Here is a 26,976-nt window from a genome sequence, read left to right on the forward strand (position 1 = left end):
TTGACTTCCTTAGGCATCTGAAATCCTGAAGCTACAAATTGTTGTGGTTTCCAACGTAGGGTTTGGGGTCAGATTACAGGGTCACACGATGAGAGGACTGAAGGACGTTAAAATACAGAAATTGTTTTCCTAACGTTTCTACTTTAAGCTGATGGGAAACAGAAAAATAACACAACTCATCCACATTACAGATATGAATTTATTGTATTAAAGGGTCAAATGCCAACTAATGACATACATAACCAGGAAATGTTTTTTCTTTTTTTAAATAAGTATGTTTTCAATAGCGGTAGCTGGAGATTGGTTCCCACTGAGATTTGCTTTACATTTTGAGTGGCAGGGGGCCAAGCCAGCGTAGAAATGCCACCCCCCCCCCCCCTCCTCCACGTCAGTGTCACTCATACGTCGGGGGCCGCAACGATTTCCTATAAAGCTGTCAAATCTTTATGTGCGAGAGCAGGAACCCACAGAGGGATGAGGTTACGATGTTACCAGTTAAAACCTCTAATTATGATAAATTCCTGAGACGGACGTTATGTGATATGTTTCATAAGAAGCTCGGGGGGGGGGGGGGGGGGGGGGGGGGGGGGGGGGGGGGGGGGGGGGGGGGGGGGGGGGGGGGGGGGGGGGGGGGGGGGGGGGGGGGGGGGGGGGGGGGGGGGGGGGGGGGGGGGGGGGGGGGGGGGGGGGGGGGGGGGGGGGGGGGGGGGGGGGGGGGGGGGGGGGGGGGGGGGGGGGGGGGGGGGGGGGGGGGGGGGGGGTTAAGCGTGACACGCTCATTTATTCATATTGTGATTTTAATTTGTATGTGGATGGTTTATTAGCCGGGATGATGCACGTGCGCACACATGAGCGTGGCGTGGTGAGAGCTGCCTGTGACACGCGCGCTCGCACATCAGCCTCCGCAAGTCATCCACGAGGAGGAGGAGGAATGGAGGGATGAAAAGAGGAGTGGAAGGGTGGAGCCGCGGAGCTGCTTGACGTTCAGGGTCTGTGGTGTGTTTACTGTCATACACATAACTGTTAGTGCAACTGATTTAATGATGACTCCAGTGACGGGAGAGCTTCATTCCCTCGGGTCTCATGAATCCAAAGTATGAATAGAGACGGGGCTTTTTCTTACCCGACATGAATTGAAGTGTATTGTGTCCAATGCTGAACATGGAGCAGCCTGCGGTGGCATCTGAGGGAGCCCCACCCCTTTCACACATCTTGGTATTCATGCATCTCTTCTTTTATCTCTGTTTTAGTCTCCACCATAGACTTTACATACGAGCTTCCCAAAAGCCAAAGCGTTTCGATTGCCTGGTGGTCGGCTGCAGTATAAACCCTGCTTCCTCCATGTTAGCAGATGGGACCTGGACCAAACTGAAAAGTCAAAGTACACGTTAAATAAAACGTTTTTTGGGTCGAGTGCATGTGTCAGCGGGACCTTGCTACCGAGGCTCAATCCCTCGGTTGCTACACACAGATTGATTTCAATGTTTTTGGCTTCATTTCTCGATCGTGGGAGGATGTAGAGACGTATTGTCCATGTTTTTATACAGTTTCCACCAACTCCTGTGGAAGATCTCTGGCTCTAGTTGCTAAATGCTCCACTGTCTCCATCGATGAGATTCGTACTTTGTCATTCGTCGCTGAGCAGGTAGCGACAAGTGGCTTCGTCAGTGTTTTCTTTCTGCAAACAATGCTGATTAGACCACAGAGAGTGAAGCAACAGAATGAGGTCAAAGATGGTAAATTGCTCCCAAGAGCTGAGGGGAGCAGCACAGTGGGTGAATCTCGAGTGTGTTTGTCACCATGAGCGACTTCTTTCACATGCACATCCATCGTTTGATCCACTTCGGCTTGTCTGCATTACTGCGGATATGTTTTTTGAACTGATATTTCCCCCTCCTTGTAATTAGACCGAGCAGCGCTGGCCAAACGTAGAGAAACCGGTACTTAGCCGCCATTGTTGTAGTTTCTGGCCCATGCTCATTTCACAGGGCAACACAAATGTATGAAGTAAACTGTGACATCATCGTTTTCCAAATGATCTGTTTTTAAATGTACACAAAAATGGTAGTTTTTGAAAAAGCTGCTCTGTGGAATCTGTATAATATTTATTTTATCTGCTATAATAGAATTCAGGTGATACAAACCATATAAAATCCAATATGGCAGATCATTTCCTCCTCAGTGCTGCCCCTGGTGGTGGGAAGTTGTGACACAAATCTTTAAAGTGGTAATATACAGTGAAATACTATTTAAATTTCCCGTATCAACGTATATACGACTAGAAATAAATCAGAGCTGCTGAATACATTTTCACACAGGGATTTTTTTTTTGGGACTTCTCAGGTTTGCATAAATGCGGCTCTGGAGAATCCTGATGTTTCCTGCAGCTGTCAGAGCGCAGCGCCGGCAGTGTGTTGATGAGCGTGAGGCCGTCTACTACATTAATACTACCCCACTAATTCAGCACCCCTAATTAATGCAATCAAATCAGTTTTTCAAAGGTGCCGGAGGAATAAAAAAAGAACAAGGTTCAAGTCAGACATGTTGATAATTCTCCAGTGATGATGCTCATCCCATCAACTAGATCCTCTCCGCTCATTTCCTCTCCGCCCCCTGGGGACTCGGCATAGGGACTCCATCATATCCCCGCTAAGTAGTTAAATGACTGTATGTCCCAGGAGGTTCAGTAGATGGTGCTTTAACAGAACAGACCTCGGCATCGGCTGAACACGTGGTCCGACACGTGGTCCGACACGTGGTCCGACTGATTCTCTTACATGAGGGGAGACAGAGTTGAAGTTTTTTTTGGTTGCATATGGAAACTAAAGTAAGAATCAAAGTCTGCCGTCACTGTTGAGATTTTCTGGAATTAGTAGAACAACGTTATCGTACAAAGTTTCCTTTATTTGAGGGAACTGAAAGGATAAAGACGATTATGGTCAAATACGACTTTCAAACAATGCATCCAATTTTATTTCTTCTCTTAATCAAGGCCTGTTCTACTCTACTACATGAGCAGAGAAGTGAATAGTTCAGAAGGAAAAATATACTTTTGCATAACGTTTTATTTGTTTCATTTTCCGACACTAAGAGGATAATAAATGTTCTGTATCAGTTGAAAAACAATAACAAAAAAAAAAGATTATACATTTGTGCCGCGCTACTCCCGAGTAGGGAAAGATGAAAGCTGCGCACTCGTCCGTCGTCATGTTTCTCAGAGTAATCACGTTGTTCATTTCTACCCTCGTTCCGGCTTGTTTTCCAAAACGTATCACTGCAGTTACAAGTTCTTTTGAATAGTACACTGCTGTGTGTGTGTGTGTGTGTGTGTGTGTGTGTGTGTGTGTGTGTGTGTGTGTGTGTGTGTGTGTGTGTGTGTGTGTGTGTGTGTGTGTGTGTGTGTAGTCATGTCGACGCTGACGCAGGTTCAACCCTACCTGAGTCACAGAGAGTTTATCTCTCATGGCAGAGCTGTACTTCATCTGGAAATCTCCATAATAATGTAAAACCTACTCATGCACGACCGTACTCAGTCTGCACATGTATTAATATTATTTTAGCATTTAAATGCACAAACATAACAGGTGGGATTATGCACCATCTGTTTTTTTTTACATATTCATCTCCATAGCTGCTCAATTCATCTGAAATATTTGTCTTTATTGAATTTACTTGTAAGATTCAGTTAAAACAAGATACTGATCAGATTGCTGTTGTGTGTTTGTGTGTGTGATTGAAATTCCGAGGCCACACATTGTGGTCGGTCCCCGGTGTTCACAGCCTCTGCATGGTGTAATCACACTCTGTTCTACTGCTGCTAATCTGGAGCAGATACACTTACACTCCTTTAATTTACTAACTACCGCCCACACACACACACACACACACACACACACACACACACACACACACACACACACACACACACACACACACACACACACACACACACACACTCACACTGCTAATCTGAGGCACCATTATGCTGCTTTTTTCCAGAGATTACGCTGTTAAATGAACATTTGACCCGCTCTCCAGTCATGCGATCCACCCAGTCAGCGTTTGTCTGTTCGTCTCTCTCTCTCTCGCTGTTTGACCTTCGTCTCCACATTTAACTCAACTGAACTCAAAGCTGCTATTAGTAGATTCGAGTTGCTACATGCTGGCGAATTGTTACCGAAACGTAGAAGGATTTCTGAGATCTCTACATTTTTAATGATTATGATTATGATTATGCAGAGTTGCCAGGTCTGTGCGTTTTCTGCCAAAAGTTGCTTTCAGTTTAATGATTCACGGGAGATAAATAAAGTCTCAATGATTCAAAACCAACAATCACAGGATTAATACAAATGTGTAGGATCCTGCTGAAGTCTGTCAAATCTGCACAAACTCCCCAGACGATCTGTGTAGAAACCAAATTGTCAGATGTAGTTTTTTTGCTTTTTACTCTCAAATATTCTCTTGATTTAATCATAAACTCGAGCTAAAATATCCAAATAAATTAAATTAAAATGTCACTATATGCAGACGACCCTGCTCGATACATTTCTAACACAAGGAAAACATGCAAAATATCTGATCTAAGAAAACTTTAAGCATCATCCACCTGCCACAAACAAAACCCACAAGATCTATGATGAAATCCTTTAAAAAGTCTGTTCCATGTCCATCAGTCCTGCCGTGACCCCATATTGATCGGGGGCTGTATCTAATAACGGGGATGGATTGTCTCTAAAAGGTTCAAACTGTATATTTATTTCTTTGGGCACCTAAAGCCTGGGAGCTTCAAACCTTATTAAAGAGGATGATTGATATGCCAGGAGCATGAACAGTGAGGTGGGGGGGGAGGGACACGTTTAACCCAGTGCTGCTTAGAAAGGAGCTTTGAATCAAAGAAGGGAGGTGCTGTTAATTAACAGGGAGTCTCTGATGGCCACGGATGAGACAGACACTCCATAGAAAACTATGAAAAACAGCACATGTGTGTGTATGTGTGGAGTTCTCCTACTTGCTATAAGAAAAGGCCACCTGCCTTTATCAAAGGTTCAAAGGTATTGATCCGCTAAAGAAAGATCTTCAAACAGCAAACGTATGATTGAAGTGGCTCCAGCAGATGTAGCCGAGAGACGCATGTATGTTACAGCTAAGAGGACAAGTTACGGCTCAACAAGACGTTAATCCCCCAAAATCTTTATTAGAAGATAAAGCAGAAGTGTTACTTCAGGGATATTTGATATGTAGGTGTTGCAATGTGTGGTTTCAACTCGTTGTTAATACGTGCAAACATTTTAATTTAACAGAGTTATAGATAAAAAACTGACAATCTGGAGAATTGTCTTATCGACATCACACTTGTCTTGTGTGTTGTTCAGGGTCCAAAGGAAGAGCAGTGTTGAATTTGGTGCTTTTTTGGAAATGTAATGGTTTCAATTTTAATAAACTTTGGACAAATAGACGACTGGTGCTCTGTAGCAGCTGCGACTCGTTTACTCTCCGGTCACTTTGAGAGTTTCAGAAGGAAAAACTGGAACCAGGTCACACATCTCATGTTTGAAATGTTTATTTTACTGAAGTAATGTAATGTAATGCAATCCTGGTGAGGACAGTCGAGGACATGTGGGACAGTTGTGGCATCATGCTTACTCTGCTTGTGTGTGTGTGTGTGTGTGTGTGTGTGTGTGTGTGTGTGTGTGTGTGTGTGTGTTTGTGTGTGTGTGTGTGTGTGTGTGTGTGTGTGTGTGTGTGTGTGTGTGTGTGTGTGTGTGTGTGCTGAATTAAAGATATGTGGAGATGGAGAGGTGATTACAGTCATGACACTGGGGGATGGATTACAGAGGATTACACACACACACACACACACACACACACACACACACACACACACCACACACACACACACACACACACACACAGTTTTACTCATGACACAGGAGTCTAAACGCGGAGCTAATACTGAAGTAGAAAAAGGTCAGAGAGCGATCGACCACGAGAGAGAAATAAAAGATGGATTATGTCCAAAACATCATAAAAGTAAAGCATCAGTTTTGTTTGACTGTCGTTCTCCTTCCTCTCGTTCTTTCCCTCCTCTCCCCCCCCTTCCTTTCCAGGCAGTAGGCTGGCAACATGGCCATACCTCCTCCCTCTCCTTGGTCTCCGCTCTTCCTCCTCCTCCTCTTCCTCCTGCTCCTCATCTCCTCCCCGCTCCCCCTGCAGGCCCGGCCTCTCCTCCTCCACCCGTCCATCAACGTGGCGGTGGTCTTCAGCGGCTCCAGCTACCAGAATGAGGTCAGGGGTCGTCTCAGCGGGGAGAACTTCGTGGACCTGCCCGTGGTGGTCAGCCCCGTGACGGTGTTGGTCAACGACACCAACCCCCGCGACCTGCTGACGCGCCTGTGTGATACCATGACGACAGAGAAGCTGCACGGCGTGGTGTTTGAGGACGACGTGGGCTCCGGTGCCGGAGTTCAGGTAAAAAGCTCCTCGGCAGAGACACGATGTTCAGTCGCCCACATCCTTGTTTCCTAAAGCTACACGAGGAAACATCTGTCCCGTCCTGTCGGCTCACATCACAACACAGAGCTGCACAACTAAGGAACCAATTGAGATGCCAGGCATTTACTACGTTTGCTCAAATTAAATGTGTTTGTATGTTTTTGGTGAGGGAGAACATCAGAAACATTATGCAGATAGTCAATCAAGCCAGGGGAAGGAGCCCTGAGACTACTGCAACGTGTTTACTTAGTTAGAGAAGTAAAGAGTATTTTATTTGAAATGGGAAGTTGAATTTACAAATGTACAATACTTGAAATGCCCTTTAAACACTTCACTGTTCTCACTTCACTGGAGAAAAGCTTTTTATTGAATCTTACATGATGCCGTTGACACCAGAATGGGAAAAAACGCTCCACAGGAAACTTGTTAGGACTTTTCCTTCATGTGCTCTTCAAAGTATTAGATCAATTCTTATTTTACGATACGATCCAAAGTTCCACTGAGCTGGAGCAACATTCTCAACTTTCTTTCTGGAGAAACATGGACCCCGTCTGTTTTGTCTTCAGGTGGCAGAAGTGGCCCAGATCCTGGACTTCCTCTCCACTCAGACAGCTCTGCCAATCGTGGGCATCAGCGGTGGCTCTGCAGTTGTCATACCATACAAGGTAATGTCGAAATAATGAACCTGTCACTTCAGCATCCGGCCAATCACCTGCCTGCAGACTGGATTTCTCTGCTTACACTTGCTATGCCACAGAAACTGCATTTCACCCGGAGGTATTGATGTAACATTAGACACATAGAGTATAATGTGCAATTAAAGAAGAAAGGAAAAAGGGATTGTGGGAATAAACTGAACAACAGCCTCTAGTAGAGCCTGTCGCTGCGGCGCTCGCTCCTCACAGCCTCCTGTCTTCGTCAGAACTCTTCCACACCGGCGTCATTCAGCTTAAAACAACTTAAGTAGGTCAGAGCAGTGAAACCTACTTTGGCGAGCAACTCCCTGCATGCAAATATTTGGATATGAGCAATACAGATGGGTGAATTGTCAGTGATGACTGCCGCCATCGACCCTCATCAGCCCCTCTAATCCCTGGCTGAGAAAAGTCTGTGAGCTGTGGGAAAGGGAAACTTTGCGAAGGGGAGACGAGTGCTGTGGGCGATCTGCGCCTCGATCAATCATCCCTGCGCAATTGAGGAGCAGCAGGTTTTTCCTGCTATGATTTAGCAAGTATCTGGCTGATGAATGGATATGGAGAAGCTGTGAGAGCTGTGTAGTTAGACAGTAAAGAAGAGATTAATGGCGCCGGGCTGGATTCTTAATCTACGCCTTTTCTCCACTTCTGAGCAGCGTAATGGCTCCATCCCTTCTTCCTCTCGCTCCTCCTGTTCTGCTGCTCGTCTTCCCTTCCTGACTTTAACTGCTTAGCTATCATCAACACCTTGTATTTATAGAAGTGACTCTCACACGTAGAAACACACATGCAAATGAGCACCCTCACGCACGAGATCACTCCCCTCCACGTACACACACGCACACAAATGGGTGAATCCTGAGATCTGTGCAGAATCACAACCTGAGATTAAAAGTGAAGTAATGAGAGCGCAGGATTTCACCCCCAAGCCCCAGGCAACATTTTGTCAACCCCTCCCCGTGTTGCGTTTATCAGATTCACATTAATCAAAAGTATTTGGAGGCGTCATGTCTTATGTCGGACGGGTATTAAACAGAGGGAGTTGTCGCTGCAGGAGGGGGTTGATTTGCTGTATTTTGATGGCGGAGCGGGAAACACATCGTGAGTGAGTGAGTAAGAGGCGGAGAGAGGAGTGAAATGACAGCTGCCTGAAGGATGTGTTTTAGAGTCTCACAGATGCATCTCCCTTCCCCTCTTCATTCTTGTTTCCTCGCTTTCTCTCCCACTTCATTCTACTTCCCACCTTGTCTCGTATCTCAAGTTACTCTCCATATTTCCTTTTAGCCCTTCAAACCCTCCAATACTGTTTTTTTTTAACCATATTTCCCTCCTGAACATATTTAAATCCAGTTTTTTGGCTCTTTTGTGCACTGAATCCATTAAGCGACAGCGCCGTGCTCCTCCTTGCTCTCTCGGAGCTCCAGGACCCTATTAAACTGTTAATTAGACCCTTCAGGAGGCTGAAACCCCCCATAGCCCTTCATCATTCACCCCCAAATCAAAACCACTCGCTCTTCTCCTCCTTCTATTTTTCTGTTTTGCCGCCTTCCTTGCGTATTCTCCCTCTTCCTCCTATCGTCGCTGCTTCACCTTAAATTGGGCGAACGAGGAGCTCATATTCCAGATGTGCTGTTCGTCCACCGGGCAAAAGTATCTATGAGCGCCAAAGTATTTGGGGCAAAGTTTGTCACTCGTCTACAATCTCTATTATGTCATTTGCGAAGCCGATCACGGCCGGCTCAGTCTGGCTTATTTAACCTCTCCGCTTGACGGAGGCAGAAAAAAACAAACGCACAGATGGGACGCTGTCTGTTGTGCCGAGCGACCGCTTGCCTGGCGAGCTCAAAGTGCTGAGTGACAGTTCTCTATATAGCTCAAAGACTTATGCTCTCTCCTCTGAGGTGCGCCTGTCGAAGGCCTCGTTCAGCCCTCCTCCTCCCTCCCATTCTCTCTTACACGCTCCTTTGTTGCCAGCACGGGGAGAAAAAAGCTCGTCGGAGGTGTTTGGCACAATGGGACAGGTGGATTGGACGGAGAAAGACATATGTCTGAGTGCGCGATTCTCTTAGGGGATAAAAGAGCTCAATAGTGCTTGATTATCAATAGCCTGATGATGATGAATATCTTTGATGGTGGGTTTAAAAAGAAGCAGCAGCCGTCCGGGGCCACCTATTTATGGCTCCTGTCTCAGTGATCTCTCTATGGCAAACAACAAGGAAAGGAGTGAATGAGACGAGGATGAAAAGACGGAAGGGAGGAGAGGAAGTGTGTCTTTTGTCAGGCGGCACATACATCAAGCGAAAGGAAATGAGAAGGCGTGAGGAACGGCTGAGAAAAAGCATAGAGAGCGTTCAATAGGGCCTGTGAGCGAAAAGAGAGGAAAAACATCGCAACATATTTCTCACAGAAGCTGGAAATTAGAGATTGAGTGTGTTTTCTCTTTATGTATATGTGTGTGTGTGTGTGTTTGTGTGTGTGTGTGTGTGTCGGTTGGCTGGTGAGTCACTGCAGTGTGCTGGGTGATCATTAGAGGGGGCTGCATCCAGATGTCGCGTCTTGGGAGTGGTACAGCCCGGAGAGAACAGGAGAGGAGTTAAAGGGATAGTTCACCGTAAAATTAAAATTACCCCATTATCTCCTCACCGCTATGATGGAGGGGTGGGTGAAGGGTTTCAGTGACTTTTGGGGTCTCAGGGGTAAACAGCGTTTCAGCGAAATCCAAAACAATTGAAGTTACAATCAATTTTTCAAGCGTAAATGTGTAAATGACGATGTTTCCAGTCAAATTTGAAAGCCCCTGAAACTCCAAAAGTCTCTGGACTCAAACACAAATTTTCAATGTGAACTATCCCTTTAAGGAAAGGAGGATACTGGTAAATGAGGCTGTGACGGGGGGGAGCACGGGTGACGACCACAAACTCTAAAGTGTAACGTCAACTTTTGGCTGAATTGTCTCCCCCTGGAAATTCCAAAAGGCTTGCACACACACATTAATTCATCAAATTTGGTCATAAATGAGATATTAAAACCAAGATTAATGTCTCATCAAAGAACAGTCATAATTAATCGTTTTTTTCACCTTTTTAAGTGTTCTGTATCTTTAATGACAACATCTGATAAATGATGAACAAAGATTGTGATATTAATTGACTTCAGTCTCCTGGAAATCATGTATCTAAATTCTGTTCACATTAAAAACTACATGGTGAAAAGACCGAAATATGTTCCACACGTCTCATTCTGAAACAACCTGCTGCTGTAACAGCCTCCACTCTGTGAAACACGATCTTTCCCTGAAGCCAACCAAGTATCTTTGTTGCCTAAACAACAGCGGCTGAAAACCGGAGCCTGCAGAATGTCTTTGCCCGGTAGGCAAACCTGTCCCCGACAGCAGAAGTGGTTTCACCAGATTTCATAATGTGGCTGCAGGGATCTTCCTCCCATTCGGCCTCAAAAGAGTAAAAGTGAAGTCAGGCGTCAGTGTTTCACTTCGTACTGAAGGCGTTGGATGAGTTTGACGTCCTGGCTCATGGGTTCAAGTCACGTTCATTCACACTAAACTGAGAAACCTATAAATATATATTCTTTAAGTCAACACAGCCAATGAAAGACTGTAAGTACCTAAGCATAGACTCAATATAAAGATGGACGACATGACAGCTCCTTAAAAGTGAAGCCAAACCATCTGGATCGCCCCCTGGTGGCTGGCTCCATTGAAACTGGCACCAGTGACTTTATGATGAAAATCCCCCTACACCCAAAACAAAGATTATCGCTCTGCTTCAAAAACGTTGGAAAAAGATCATTTGGCATTTGTGAATCTAGTATTCACTGACTCCTTGTTAAATAATAAACGTGTCATAAAAACGATTTGGCCGCTGAGTAACGTTTAGGGAGAGAACAGATGAATTAACAACGCATGACAACTCGTATCTGTTTTCATGAAGCACTATTAAATGTCCCCGTTGTACAGAGTGAGTGTTTAATCACTCGTGAACCAGATTTTGCTCATTACGGTTCTGAACATCAAATAACGAGCGGTTGTGGTCGTAGCCGGTGATAAAGTCTGGAACAAACGGGGCTGACAGCTTTTACGTGTTTGCCAGTAAACAAGAACTAAAGCTAAAGAACATGATGGATTTCCGAGGCGAAGCTCGAGTATTCTGAGCGTGTAACATCGTTTATTTCGATTTGAAGCCGTCAGTATCAGGAGGTATCGATGTCGGACCGAACGTCTCTCATCAGTTTCTTCTTTCGGGTTTTGTCTCTGTGCTCGGACTGACCTGCTTTCTCCGGTTGTCCTTCCGTACTCCCGGCTGCGCTCCCCCCCCCCCCTTCACTTCTGACTCTCTCTTGGCCTCATGGTCCAGAAACCAGAAACTCCAGAAGCAGGTCACAAGGAGCCCAGAGCCCCCGCGCTGTATTCCCACCTGAAACTGGTTTTTATCGCTGGGAATGAAATTACGTCCGAGGCCAGGCAGCCTCCCGAGTTTCACAGCATGGTCCAGTAATTTCAATAAGGCACTCTGTTAAATTGCTAAAGCTGCGGCTTTTAATGCAGTTTCAGAAGTGATTTTTTTTCGTTAAAGGTTATATATGGAGGGGGGGGGGGGGGCTGGTAAGACAGGAAGGCTTCTCTCCAGTTTAGAGCCTCACGAGCTAAGATGGAGCTTAAAATGCTTTTTCTACACAACTAAAAAGATTGTTTCTATTTAAAGGGTCAAGTCACACAAACGCATATTTTTCTAACTTTTTCTTAATATGAAGAACGATTTGGTTTGAGGTTTTGGTTTTGACATTAATATTGAGAGCGTTCCGCCCCCGACGTCAGTGCAAGAGACTTTCTTAACACAACTGGAATAAAGTACTCGAGATACTTTCAATTACCGGAGTTGAGAACTTGTATAAAAGAGATTTAAGAGAACATCGACGTTATTGATGCATCTCGGGTCCATATGCGATCGAGCATCTGCGTCGGCGACCTGCTCCCGGTTCGGCCGACGCCGGTCTGTCCGGCGAGGGGCAGGTTCAGTGCAGAGTTCTCCCGGTGAGAGGAGCGTGTGAGCAGCCACCGTGTCCACCATCTTCCTGTCACATTACCATACGCTCCTGCAGCAGGACTGCTAATTACGTGTGTGTGTGTGTGTGTGTGACAGCCACATTGCCAAGGTGGTGAGAAGGCTGGGAAGTGAAGGTTGGGGGGGGGGGGGTGGGGGTGGGTACCTGTATGTGTGTGTGTGTGTGTGTGTGTGTGTGTGTGTGTGTGTGTGTGTGTGTGTGTTTGACGTTTGAAAAGAAGCAAATTTCATCTCAATCTTTTTTGATTTCACTCAGAAATTCAGTTATTTGACACATTTGCTTCGGACTTTTTCACAATTCAAGATGCTGCTAATTAGAATTAGTTATTTTTTAAGTTTTACAGCTTAGACCCAACTAATTGGATTTTAATGACGCAGCTCACCACTCCTCCGTCACATCAGCTGAAGTGGGACACCGGCTTTAGCCCGGACTTCTAGTGCGGAGACATTTTTTATTCATTCCCTGGCAGCCCGACATGGCTGTGTACACGCTATTTTTATAGCTATTCTGGTGCACAGCCCAGTCAGTGGTCTGCTGGAGGTTTGATCCCCCGGAGGTGAGTCTCCAACAAGCTCCGGCGGAGATAAAACCGGTGAAAATTGAGTGAAGGAGAGTCAGGCTGTGATATTCCTGTGGTATTCCTCAGGCTGCACGGCTCTCCAGGGATTTGCAGACTCTCTGAGCCGTGGGAGAGGGAAGAGCAACAGGAAGAGGAGATGACAGTTAGTCACCTCTGAGCTGAGGAGAGACGGAGAAGATCTGAGACCTGCTCCCAAATGGCACTTGACAGTTTAACACTATCTGCTCTCTCACTCTCTCTGTCTGCAGACACGTGTGCACCGCTGCATGTTGACGTCTCACACAGCTCCCGTCCTCGGCGAGCGCAGGATGTCGCTGTTCAGATTAGGGATTGTGAAAAAAAAAAGAGAGGAGACCCCGTTACTCTGATCTTCACCTCCTTGCACCAGCTCGCTGTCCGTTATTGAATCAAGTTTAGAATATTACTACTCGTGTTGAACCCGGCACAGTGTTGCTCCTGCTTACATCACAGGTCCTCTTATCCCTCACAGCGACGTTCGGATCTTTCATCCACGCTGTTACTGCACAGGCCCAAATCAGAGAAGGGCAGACGGACGGTTTGAATCCGTTGAAACAGTTTTCCAGCTTTGCTGTTAGCTCACATCTTATACACGTCAGTCTCAGCTGTCAATCATGATGTTTCACCCCATTGTATAGCATTAATTAACTAATTAACTTATATCATTAATTAATACCTTTGTGACCTGAAGGTTTCAGGTTTAAATCCCTGTAAAAAATGTGTCTGACAGCTGCTCTGACGACTTCCTTGTTATAATTGAACATTTCACTTCTGTCCAAATCTGATTGTTTCTTATCTTCACATCTTCATCCCGTCCCTCCCTCACTCTTCCTCATTAGCCTACTTTTTATGAATGATATTTGAAGGACATTCAATGGCCTCTAATTCAAACGGGCCCTATTAACTCTACATCTTACCTGTCGACGCACAAAAATACACATGGAGTGGGTATGCAAATCCATGCACACACACACGGTCGGACCACCCCTCCTTGACAGAACGAGAACAGCGGGTCTGAGCGTTTGTAGTTCAGAGACATTTGTACCAGACAGTGGCTGAATATGGAAAATCAAAGCTCTTTTGTTAAATGTACGAGGCTGTAAAAGTGCAAACTGAATAAATATCATGGTAACTGCTCCATATACGAGTCTTTATTAGCTTAAGGTTTTTTTTTGTGTGTATCCGTCCCTCCCAGTCAAACCCTTTTCTGTTGTTTGGATGTGGTTTGGCGATTTCTAACTTTCCAATGAGGCTCTTGGACATCATAGGTGTATCTGTAGGGGAGTGGGGGGGGAGGGGGTGATGTCGTCCCGTTTAAACCAAAATGGCCAAAAAGTATCCCCCTTGATATCCTGTCGGTTTATTTTTAAAGGTTTCAAACCAATTAACATCGAAAAGAAGGCTCTCGCTCTATCTCGCTAAATCCTACCTGTGTCAGTGATCATTAAAACATCCACAAAGCGTAGTTGAGTTATTTTTTACCACCACTCTTGTAAAAATGGAACAAATCGCCTACTGGAAATATAAGAAGATTTTTAAAGATGTCATGAATTCAAGTGTCCTCTGTCCAAGCTCACTTATAATTTACTTCTCTCTTTTCACTCCATTTGTCTCTTCTTTTCAACTTAATTGGTTTTAGAGGCCGTTCCACTGTGTTGCCTGTGTGACTTTTAATGGAAATACTTTCACAAGCGATAGACGCCTTATTAATTGAGATCAAATGATTAAGATTCAGTCTCGTTCTGTTTAGGTTTCATGTGAATTAAACTATTCTGCAGCAGTGACAACGTTTGAGGTCATTTGAAAACCTTTTCGTCGGTTTTCTTCTGTTGTGACAGAAACGCTGTTGTTAGAGATCTTTGTTTTGCCGATTCACTCAAGATATTTTTACCTGAGCAGAGTTTATCTTCTCACAGACGAAGGATATTTCATGACCCGAGGGCTCGTTCAGAACTCGTGATGTTTTCACAGAAGTGAAATGAAATAGTTTCCTGAATTTTTTGAGAAAAGGCGGAAAAAAAGTCCTACCATGACAAGACAACATTTCAAAACCATTTTCACAGCGAACATCCGTTCTGCCGAAACGACAGCAGCGCTGAAGTTGCTGTTGCGTCACCCATATTTGATTTCCTGAAAGATGTTCTCCGCCTGAATCCTTAAACACGACTCTCTTTACAGGCAGAGGGCTCCTCCTTCCTGCAGATGGGAGCGTCTCTGGAGCAGCAGATCCTCTGCATGTTCAAGGTACACAAATAAAACAACTGACTATTAAACCTCATTCAAACAGTCGAGAGTCTCATCAAAACCAAATCCCTGTTTCAGCTCATGGAGGAGTACGACTGGGGCGAGTTTGCGGTGATCACCAGCCTGATGCCGGGATACGACACCTTTGTGGATATAGTGGAGGCCTACACAGATACGTCCTATTTCCTGTGGAACCTACAGGATATATTGACTCTGGAAATGTCTGTTGGGTCGAATGATGCGAGGACAAAGCGCATGCTGCAGCAGGTACGATGAGAAACACAGGAAACCGTCAATTAAGCTGTTTTCAGTCAGGAACAACATGACGTGTGATTTCTGCTGCGGAAATCACATGTTCTCATCTTCATCAGCATCTTCTACATGTCGCTCCTTCTTTTCAGATATTTGCATGTGTCAGACACGACAACTCAATTAATACAATAATGTATTTTAAAGTTATCTATAAAGTTTAGCACGAGTAGGAAATATCCAATTATGCAAACATAATATTGGTGAATTATTTTGTCATATAACAATTCAACGTTATAACTTAACAACAGTGGCAGTTGTTGGGTTTTAATATTCAGTATAAAATGATTTAAGACGTATTTTGTGTAATACGCTCTTTTGATTTACTGTTTTGTTTCTGTAACTTAGAGAAAACCTCAATCTGCAGTTAGCAAACTTCACTAAGTTTAGAGGAACATCTGGAGCTGCTGTCTCCTGATGGCCTCCAGTGCTGCTCCATGTTCAGGTTCTATCTTTTCTGTGCGTCCCCACTGAGAGGTTTTTACTTGCGTCTGCAGGTGGACTCTCAGGTCCTGATGGCGTATTGCTCCCACGACGAGGCTCAGTATCTGTTCAGTCAGGCAGCAGAGGTGGGCCTGCTGGGGCCGGGCTACATCTGGATCCTCCCCAGTTCGGCCGTGGGCAACCCCGACAGCCCTCCACCTGTCAGCTTCCCCATCGGCGTCATCGGCGTGATAACGGACCAGTGGAGGAAGAGCTTGCGGCAGAGGGTGAGGGAGGGAGTCGCCATCGTAGCCAAAGGGGCCGAAAGCTTCAAGAATCAGTACGGTTTCATTCCTGAGGGACATGGGGACTGCAGCAAGCCAGCGAAGCACTCCAACAACCACACTCTGTTCAGGTGAGGCGTTACTTACAGACTACTTCTATTTGAGAGATCCTCACTGGTGCATAGACACGAGAGCACAGCTTTGGATTTCACGTTTCTCACGTAAGCTCACGACATGAAGTGTTTTGCTCACAGTTTGAAATGCAAACTTTATGCCACGGTTATTAAGTCATAACGTTGGATTCATTATTCATGGGTGGCCGAGACGTCTCATGGAAATCATGCAAAAGCCACAACACAACCGCCAATACAACGAAAAGAGCAGAGTTACTCCCTGTGGTCAAGTGAGCCGGTCGCAGCATTGAATTTGATGCTTTTCCACAGATGCTCTGAGCATTAAAAAAAGTTTGTGTTCTTCCTGTGGCAAGGAAAAGTTGTGTTGTCACTTTTGCGTTCCTGTTTTCTGTCAATGGGCTCGTGTGAGAGTCTGTCATGGACCTCAACAGACAGCGGAATCACTCAGTACTAACACAGTGCCCTCCACCAATCACCTGCCCCCGTCGTCCCCTGATGAACCACTTCCAGTCTCCCACATTAGATTAAACCGAGCGGAGCTTTAGGTGTAATGAGGAGGTGATAATTACGTGTGTTTATCTTTGCACATGAATATGTAAATTCCAGTGTGATGTCGAAGTTTCTTTGATTACATGCGACAGTACTTTCCCTCTCCGTGTTTGAGAGTTTGTTTTTCTCTGGGCTGCAGGCACATGCTGAATGTGACGTGGGAAAGGAGAGATCTGTCCTTCAACAACCAGGGCTTCCTGTCCCACCCCTCCATGATCATCATCGCCCTGGACAGGGAGAGACTCTGGGACAAGGTACGAGCTCCAGAGACACACTGACACAAACAGCACAGTAACAATGAGGCTTCGTCACAGTGGACGGTCCAAGACTGAAAACACTGTCCAGTGATAAGCTTGTTAAACACGGGTGCACAAGAGGAACCATGAACCATGATAAATCTGAGAGGGGCCAATTGCACCAGTTGTTCTGAGGACAACGTCATGGACCTGGGAGCGGCACGGTGGTGCAGTGGTTAGCCAGAAGGGTCCGGGTTTGAACCTGCTGGCCGACCGGGGCCTTTCTGTGTGTGAAGTTTGCAGCGTAGACGGTTTATAAAAAGATGGACGACATGACTGCTGCTTAAAAGTGAAGCCAAAGCATCTCGACCCCCACCTTGTCTACTCCATGTTAATTGATGGGACATGGACCAATCTAATTAGTCACAGTACATGTCAAACTATTATTTCTCAATCTAAGTTCAGTTTTGATTAGTTACTTTGTGTCATAAGAACACGGTGAGACGTCATGATTGACAGCTCCGACTGACTCCCGATTGGTCGACGGCTACTGTGCAGGCTCCGGCTCCAAAAGCACAAAATGGTGATGGTGTTCATCGGCTTCATTTCTTGACACTGAGAAGAAGTGTAGACGTGTTGTCCATCTTTATCAACAGTCTGTGGTTTCCATGTTCTCCCCGTGTCAGTGTGGGTCTTCTCCAGGCTTCCTCCCACGTCCCGTGTAGACGTGGAACTTAAATTCATTGAACACGGCCGTGGGTGTGAATGCGATCGCGGGTGGTTGTGTGTCTCTGTGTGTTCGTCCTGTGATGCACTGACGACCTCTCCGTGCTGTAGCCAACCTCTCGCCCCTCAGCAGATAAGGGGTAATATAAATAATGGATGGATCATGTAGCTCACGCAGGATCATGTTTCTTCCTCTGTGTCCTCCTTGTCGCTGGACGCAACAAGTTGTGCACAGGTTTAAATTTAAAATTGAACAAGTGATCTGAAAACAACAGTGTGTGAGTTTCTTCTCTTACTCCGGTTTCATCATCACCATGTCGTGCAGACACACACACACACACACACACATACACACTTATCAAAGCCCGAGGGTGTATTGAAAAAGTGCGACAACACAAAGAGACCTGAACGTAATCTCACAGCTACAGTTGAACTCATTTATTTCTACCCTGGAAAGACCAACCTACTTTATCAATGTCACCTCGCTGGCTGGTGTGTGTACGCACATGTAGTTGTGCTGCAGTGGGCCTTTGTTTTGTGTGTGTGTGTGTGTATGTTAAAGTCCTACTGGTGCAGCCAACATCTTTACACACACTCGTCATCCACGTGCTTTGTCCTCATGTCCAGGTGCGATGCAGCCGCACAGCAGAACCAGTCCCGTCCCGACACGTGTCTGAATTCAGTGAATCCGCTCTGCTTCTCAGTGTCATTACGTTCTGATCTGTCACAGCCTCCTCTTCCCCTCCTCCTCTCGTCGAGTAGCTCGTCCGTGAAGATGACAGCTCGTGGCGTGCTCGCTCTCTTCAAGTCTTTCTTCTCCATTGTGACACCCTGACAATTTAACATGAGATTTTTCCCTGACGAGCGCTGCCGGGTGACACTTTGGACAGGAAAGTCCCCAATTCTCTGCTCGGCCCCTTCTCAGAGTTTCCCGTCTCCGTCCTCCTTATTTCTTTTCCACCTGTAGAATAACCACAACAAGTCCGAAGCTGGATCTGTTTGCTACGTGTGATATGAGATGTGTGTTATTTCGACTCAGGACTTCACCGTTTGGCTTCTCTCTCGCCGAATCATCAGTTTCATTTCCAGCCGCAGCAAACAGCTGCTTTCAGCGAAATAACAAATCTCCAGTAAACTGACTGCGCACTGCGTTCCCAGCACTAAAGAGCAGGCAGGCAAAGTTAGCGACCAGCTGGGGAACAACCAGATGTTTGCCTCATAGGGTGGAGGAGACCAAAACACAGTTAGAGGGAAAGTGGATATTACTTTTTATTAATCACTGGTGGACCCAATCTAATGCTACTGCTGCTCAGTCTGTGTAAATACGCAACTGTTATATTTGAACGTTATATTGGATGTGTGGGGTTTGAAGGAAACATGGAATTGTTTTAATAACAAAGAAACTGTGTTTAAAGTGGAGCAATACTCAATCTGCTTAATAAGGGACATTGATCCAATCCAATTTCTTCATGAAGAATCACAAAGAATAAAGAGTAGTGACAAATACTGAAAACAAAATGATTTGAGTAAATCACCTTCAGCTTGTGGAGCCAAAAAAAGTCTTGTACAAGCCTCAGAAATCTGAAATGGACAGAAATCAAATAATAAAGCTGCCTTACACAAATCAACATTCCACAAAAACAACAACATTATATAATACATTTATTTCCTGAAGGATTTGGGGGAATTCCTGCATTTTAACAGAGCCTCCAGAAATAAAAATAAGAAGTTCTAGCTGCTTCCCAACAGGGATGTTGGAGTGACATCCTCTGTGAGACGCTAAGACGCACGAGAATCCCATGAAAGACGGACTCAAGTGATTGATCTCTACAACTGCATCGCCGTGATTCACAGATGGCGCCGAGAAAACAAATCACCCTCCTCCACATCACACTGTACCTTCGCCGCCGATTTGTAAACCATCCGTGTACGGCGAGGGGAAGAGCGTTAGCGTGAGGGAGCCGAGGAACAAATCAGGGAGCCGCTGTGAGAAAGAGGTCTCATTAAAACGGCGAGGGAGCGAGTCTGGCGTGCAGTAAGTCAGAGCGGGCTGAGCTCAGTGCGGCTCATTAGGTCGGGCTGATGTGACAAACAGTCCTGCTTCTCACAGAGGGTTTCACTGAGCTTAGTGCAGACTCCGATGGGATTATTCATTGTGTGATGTGATATTCTGCAGCAATTCTGGTCAGAAGTGGTTCCCCCTCCGACATTATAAAAACTCAATCTGTTGCTTTTTCCCCCCCAAAATTGTTTTTCCTATGCCTGCAGCTCGTCGGTGTCACATATTTCATTTTGCAGAACTTCTTCATCATACAAACCTTTTATTTTTCATATTATCGAAGCAGTTCCACAAAAGCAGCAAAGACAGTAAAATAACCACACATAATAAATCGCACTTAATCACTCGAACGGTTTTCATTTATGAACAGTGACATTTAAATCTGTTTCTTTAGTTGGACCAAAAAAAGAAAATTAATAATTGAATAATCAGTCAACAGAATGAACACGGATTGAAGGCAACACATGCTGGCATGTATTATTAATGTGATGCAGGCAGTTTGCACGTTGTATTACTTTCTGGATTTTCCCCCAATACGTCTAAGTCAAAGACTTTAAAGTCTCAGTGTGCATTAATGAACTCGCTCTTCATCTTCTAATCCTCTTCCTCCAGGTCAGCGAATGCAAATTCTCCTTTTTATCATAAAATGAACTAATGGCACTCAGTAGAGGGCATACCCCCCCCCCCCCCCCCAAGGGTTCCCTTAAATCCAATCAAGCTGCACCAAATTTCACACACTCATAGATATCAGTTCTCTAAATATGCCAGATTTCTGTCATCAAGATCCATGAAATGTTCACTGGGAAAATCAGTGATAATGTCAAGAAAACAATGGAAAGAAATTTCTGGATCTGCCCTGATATGTAAGTCCTTCTGCTGTTCAAAAAACAAACCTCCTCGGTGCAGGTAGAACTTTTTCAACCCCCCTAGTAGTTCAAGACAAAACAGGTGAAGACAGACGGGGTTGACATGAAGTTGAAGTCAACCATGAACATGAGCTCTTTCTCCCCCCCCCTCCTGTCTGCAGGTGGGCACATACTCTCGGGGGATCCTCCAGGTCCGCTATCCTGTCTGGCCTCGGTACGGCAGCTTCCTGGAGCAGGTGTCCGACGACCGTCACCTGACCGTGGCGACACTGGAGGAGCATCCCTTCGTCATGGTGGAGAACGTGGACCCGGGCACCGGCACGTGCGTCCGCAACACGGTGCCCTGCAGGCGCCAATCCAACCGCACAGAGAGGTGCAACACAAAAACACATGCTCACCTTTTTACATGTGTACTCGCAGATGTTCACATCCAGCTGAGACACACACACAGAGCTGGGTAGTGAACTTCTTATCTTATTGTAGCCTCGTGGTTACGATGACAGTGGCGTCAATCTGTTCGTTTATTTCTAAGAAATATAAAATAAAAGTCTGTTGTGGCCCCAGATAAATTTTGATTCACCCAAAACCCGATATCAGTGGAGCTGATACCAGATATATCTCGGAGCTCATGATTGTCATTATTCAGCTGGAACAGCGACTAAATCCCGAAGGGGCCTGGAGCTTTCTGTGTCACACTGTCGTCATCAGCACATCCACATTTACTCCTTTTCATCCGTAGCTCAATGTCCACGTTCCCCATTATTCTAAGCATTTGTCTCTCTCAACCCGTGTTGGCTCTTATTAATAAATAATCAATAAAAACATGTATTTCAAAGTCGAGCATCGTTTTAGGAATGAGCACAGAACACCAGGTTTCTTACGGCACGATGTGTGTTGACACATTTCAAATAATACCCAGTGCAACACGCAGACATCTGCACCCTCCCTCTCCCGTTCCTCTGCCCTAGTTTAGTTCTGACTAGACACCGCAAACCTCCACACTTCATTAAACACAGAGTAATTGTGTGTGCCGAGTGTCTAAGCACTTTAAAAACCCACCTCTGGTGTCACACACAGATCGCAGCATGGCAGACAACAACCATTACACAGCTATTAGCTCTGACTACCTACAACAGGTGCTCGCCAGGAATACACAACGTCTTCATTGTGTTCAAACAACCACAGAAAACAGAAATAGTGTGTAAATACTCAGTCGTGAGTTTAATGACGGGGGGGAGAAAGTATCATCTCAGCTTTATTGTTCCGACTCTGACAAAACACACATTTTACAACATGATCCTCAATTAGAATCTGTGAGTGAGAACTTATTTTACACACAATATAATTTACATGTCGGCGACACAACCGGCTGTTTGCATGGGCGACTCAGGAGGTGTAGAGCCGCTGGTCCACTAACCAGGAGGTCGGTGGTTTGATCCCCGGCTCCTCCAGTCCACATGGCAAAGTATCCTTGGGCAAGATACTGAAGACATATTGCCCCTGACAGGTTTGCTGACAGTGTGTGAAGAAGCACAGCACGTGGCAGCGCTGTAGGAATGTGTGTGACTGGGTGGATGTGGCTCTTAAGTGGAGGAGAAGACTGGAAAAGCATTAAATTCATCCATTTATCATCTTTACAATAACTTGATAACATTAAAAGTTGTGCGTCCTGAGAATAAAAATGAGAGCAGGACTAAATCACTCCGGAGCTTGTGTGTGTTAACATATTTTACTACCCTGCTCTATATACTGATATATTTAAGAGTTTGAAGTATATTATTATTTAGCATAGAGGAAAATGAAATATGTTGTTTTACTTGCACCTGATACGAGTATATCATGTTATGATGCTCTCAGTGTTATGGCCTGAAAGTGCACCCAGTATGAACCAGTAAAAAAACACACGCAAACATCCCATTACATGTGTGTGCAGTAATAAAGGTCTGGTCTGTTAGTGTCTGCAAACATAGTTTAAAACTGGTTTGGAGAAAAGTGTCCTTATAATAAAGAAAAGTGTGTGTGTGTGTCTGTGTGTGTGTGTCTGTGTGTGTGTGTGTGTGTGTGTGTGTGTGTGTGTGTGTTATTCAGATTGCAGCACTGACTGTGGCTGGCACATTAATTACAGAGAGAGAGATATACAGTATGTAATGGTTGTTGTTGGGAGTAATGGCACATCGATTGCCAGTAAAGAAGATTTATTTGTCCACCATGAAGACATCTGTCTTAGCAGTGGACAATGTTATCCCCATCCCACCGTCTCCCCGCTTCTCTCTCACCGTCCCTCTCCGGCGGCCGTGTCCCATTTGGACGCTGACCAACAGAGAGAGGGAGAAGGGAAGAGACAGAAGTCTGCAGCTTTATAAATCAGTTAATCTCGCTGTGTCGTCCAAGCAGCTTCTCCGCGGAGCAGATGTTTTACGTGATTAAAACTTTTTTGTCTCGCTCATTAAAAACCTTTTCTTCGGACAGATGACGGCTTCTTTTGCCAGAGTCTGAGCTGATCCGGAGCCAGAGCCCCGCACTGAAAAGTCTCCTTCCCTACAGCTCATTCAGTTCATTTAGTAAATGATGGTAAAGCACAACGTGCAGGGACCAGATGGGGAATATCCACCAATTCAAAACAATTATTAATATAATAACGTTGTAATTACAGTTACATTATCTGTAATGCAATGATATTTTGTGTTTTGACAGAAAATTACACACTAAGATCTTTTTTTAACAGAACGATAGATACTTTATTACTTTATTGATCCAGAGGGAAACTTTGTTTAGTGTTTTTCTTCTATTAAGGTAAATAGGATGTACTATAAGGCCAAAAGTACGTGGACAAGCGTCTTGTCTTAAAGCTTTTATCAGAACAAACATTGATGTTACAAAATCCTTGACCATGTTCAATAACAACACTTTCTTACATCCGATCTGACGTCACGCCGCTGTCGGGCCTCGTCAGGTCGTTTACCGTCTGTTTCCTGTCTCACACTCACCTGAGAATCCTCCTCGCTCGCTCTCTCCGGTCCAACTCCCTCACGGTGCTTCGCTCCACGCTGCACCAGTTTTTCTCGGGCAATTTGTGGCGAACACACTGCACAACACAACTGCTGCTAATCCTCGGAGGATCCTGTGCTGTACGTGTGCATGGCCGTTTGAGTATGTGTGTGTGTGTGTGTGTGTGTGTGTGTGCGTGCATTGTTAGTGGAGTGTGAATAATGGCGACAGGTGGCCGGCTCCAGCAGCAATTTAATTAACGCCGCCTTTATCGGAGCTATTGACTCCCATGAAAGCAACAAGCTTCTGAAAGACACGTGAAATGTGTCTAAAATGAATGCTCACACTTCTAGAAAAATAGTCAATGTTAATTACCGGTTTGACTATTTTTCATTCAATCTCCTGCGCATTTATTCACGCGGCACATTCTCTTTTTATTATTTGTCGGCTCTTGTGCTGTGTCATTCACACACACACACACACACACACACACACACACACACACACACACACAGACACTGTGACTCAGCCCTCGTAGGGTTTATTTTTCAGGAACTTCCTTTTCAGTCTCTCAGCTTTTCATTCTGCATCTTCACATCTAGAATCTGTCGGTCAGGGACAATATTTTAGGTCCGGGAAGCTTCTGTTTTTATGTTTCTAGTTTCACCGATCACATTTCAGCTGTGCTTGCCTGTAGGTAGACGAAAAGAGGCAGAACACACTGAGCAAAATGCATCGGCTATCGGCTCTATGTAAAATATCGGCCTTTACACCAACAGGCCATCGGGCTCCCATATTTCTCTCTCTCTGCTTTCAACTTCCACCGCTGTTCTCCTTTGCTGTTAATTCTATTATTTTTCACCATTTCCTGTCCTCTGTCGTCTTCTTCTACACCCCATTAAGTAGCGAGGCCACACGGAGGAAGAGTGTGTCCCTCAAACGCCGCACATCTTAATGGCCTTTGATTAGAGGCCATCACAGTCACTCAACCATTCACCGTGGGCCTTGTCCCGCTGCCTGTGTGTGTGTGTTTGAAATTTTCGTTTTCCTCGTCTGTCTCCCTGAAAGACACCTTCTTAACAGGTATTGATTTTAGCTAATGAACCGGCCGTCGCCTGCCCTTCACTTCGCTGTCGACGGTCAGTGTCGGTGTGCGAGCCCGCGACCATTTAGCGCTCGCTCCGTGAAACCAAGTGAAACAACAGCTTCAGTTTGCCGATAAGCTTCAGACAGCAGCTGCCAGCCGAGGGTTGTTTTTTGAGTGACTCTTTTCTTCTCGTCCTTGTCCACAGTATTATCGGCCACTCGGAGTCCTACACCAAACTGTGCTGTAAGGGCTTCTGCATAGACATCCTGAAGAAACTGTCCCGCACCATCAAGTTCTCCTACGACCTCTACCTGGTCACCAACGGAAAACACGGCAAGCTGGTGCGTGGGACCTGGAACGGCATGATCGGGGAGGTGAGTGTATTTGAAGCAGGAGAAATCCCTGAATGCAGCAGCTGTGTTAATTTCTCCCCTGGACTTCTACTGATAAATTATTGGAGCAAGGTGTTTTAAAACTAAAATCTAAAATAAATGTAGCTTTGGGCGACAGCATGACCTCATTACACAGAAGTAAGTAAAGGTAAGTTTATTCCCCCAAAAAACAGAAGCGAATGTTGACCCACAGTTTGTTCGGAACAAAATCAAAGTTAATTTACATTTATATTTAAAAACTTGACAAATCTTTGGTCCATTAAAAACAGAACAATGTCTGTAGCGAAAACACAAAGTAACATAAAACGCCACCCAAAACAAAGCCAGGCAGGAAGTGGTTGACCAATCAGAACAGAGTAAGCCAGTGGGCCTTAAAGAGGCATGAACTAAAACCCTTTCAGACAGTATTCTTATAATAATACTTCTGATAGTGAAATATGAAGTCATTGCTGCAGCCGTCACACAGACGTGGCGTCACCAGCCCCTCAAAGCAGATGCAGCTTCTCACCTCTGTGCCACAGTGCAGCCGGTGGATGATGGTGCCGGTGTCACGAGTGACGAGAACAACGCTGCTTGGCCCAGAGAGTCAGTCTTTGGTTCTTTGATGGATTTGTATCTAGGTCAGTGGCCATGCATATACATACGGAGCTAACACTCACTTTTTGCTGCCACTCTCGCACACGGCGAGCCACATCAAACACAGCTGCGTCTGAAAGTGAGATGCCCTGAACAGGTGTTCCTCGGGAGAGAGTTTTTGCTCGTGTTTCCATGCCTGCAGGCGCTCTGCTCTGGGACTATATCTCGCTCTCGCTCTTTGTGTGTGTGTGTGTGTGTGTGTGTGTGTGTGTGTGTGTGTGTGTGTGTGTGTTTACTACATCTACGAAGAAAGACGGCTTCGCGATATACCAAATTCCTGCTTTTCAGAAACGCCACCTTGAGTGTGAGCACTCCTGGGCTGCAGCATTCTCACTCAGATGATGTGACAAATATCTTGCCCCCCCCCCCATTTATCTGTGCACACAGCCATTATTAGAGTCGTGGCTTCTTGTACAGCACAAAGCGTTTGCCGCATTCAGAGAGGATTGTTCATGAATTCCACAGCTTGCTCTCTTTTCAGCGAAGCACAGACGTCCTCTGGGAGGTCTTGTTGAGTTAAAATAAACCCATTCCGGTCTCTTTAAGAACAGCGTGGAACAAAATGCAGAATAAATACATGAAATGAAGTTTATTTTTTTTTACTGTGCCTCGACGCTGCTCTACTTTATTTCCTCTTCCGTCTCTCAGGTTGTGTACAGACGAGCCGACATGGCCATCGGCTCCCTCACCATCAACGAGGAGCGCTCGGAAATCATCGACTTCTCCGTGCCGTTCGTTGAGACGGGCATCAGCGTCATGGTCGCCCGCAGCAACGGGACGGTTTCTCCATCTGCCTTTCTGGGTAAGAAAAAAAACAACAACTGCCGTGGTCGCCATGTTGCTTCCTCTCAGGATGGCCTACTTAAGCGAGTTCTGTCTCGGCAGCGGCTTCAGGAAACTTCCCATTAAGCTTTTATCCCACTGATAACTGTAGCCTACAACTAAATCCCCTCACACACCTAAATCCCCCTTTTTCCCAAAACCCCCAAACAACAGGATTCAGCACAAACTGAACTCAGCAATTTCACTCTTCTCATTGTCACACCGTCGGTTCCTCCTGCTATCCTCCGACCACACATGGTGACCTCCATCACACGCAGAGGTTTAGAAGCAGAAGAAAAAAGACTTACTTTCATCTTTTTTGTTTGTTCCTCCTCCTCCTCCTCCTCCTCCTCCTCC

The 26,976-nt window shown here is 45.4% G+C and overlaps 1 protein-coding gene across 1 annotated transcript in view; it reads left to right on the top strand.

The window, feature by feature from the left end:
• Positions 1-26,976, top strand: part of LOC117753053 (glutamate receptor ionotropic, NMDA 2C-like) — a 41,294-nt gene that overhangs the window by 2,923 nt on the left and 11,395 nt on the right. Inside the window, exons 3-11 of the mRNA XM_034570889.1 lie at positions 6,108-6,468; positions 7,059-7,157; positions 15,043-15,108; positions 15,187-15,375; positions 15,915-16,255; positions 16,947-17,061; positions 20,856-21,067; positions 24,975-25,143; positions 26,446-26,599. Coding sequence (XP_034426780.1) covers positions 6,124-6,468; positions 7,059-7,157; positions 15,043-15,108; positions 15,187-15,375; positions 15,915-16,255; positions 16,947-17,061; positions 20,856-21,067; positions 24,975-25,143; positions 26,446-26,599 — 1,690 coding nt within the window. The 5' untranslated portion in view covers positions 6,108-6,123. The remainder of the gene's footprint in view (positions 1-6,107; positions 6,469-7,058; positions 7,158-15,042; positions 15,109-15,186; positions 15,376-15,914; positions 16,256-16,946; positions 17,062-20,855; positions 21,068-24,974; positions 25,144-26,445; positions 26,600-26,976) is intronic.

This window comes from Hippoglossus hippoglossus, chromosome 19, assembly GCF_009819705.1.
Source record: "Hippoglossus hippoglossus isolate fHipHip1 chromosome 19, fHipHip1.pri, whole genome shotgun sequence".
Taxonomy (NCBI): domain Eukaryota; kingdom Metazoa; phylum Chordata; class Actinopteri; order Pleuronectiformes; family Pleuronectidae; genus Hippoglossus; species Hippoglossus hippoglossus.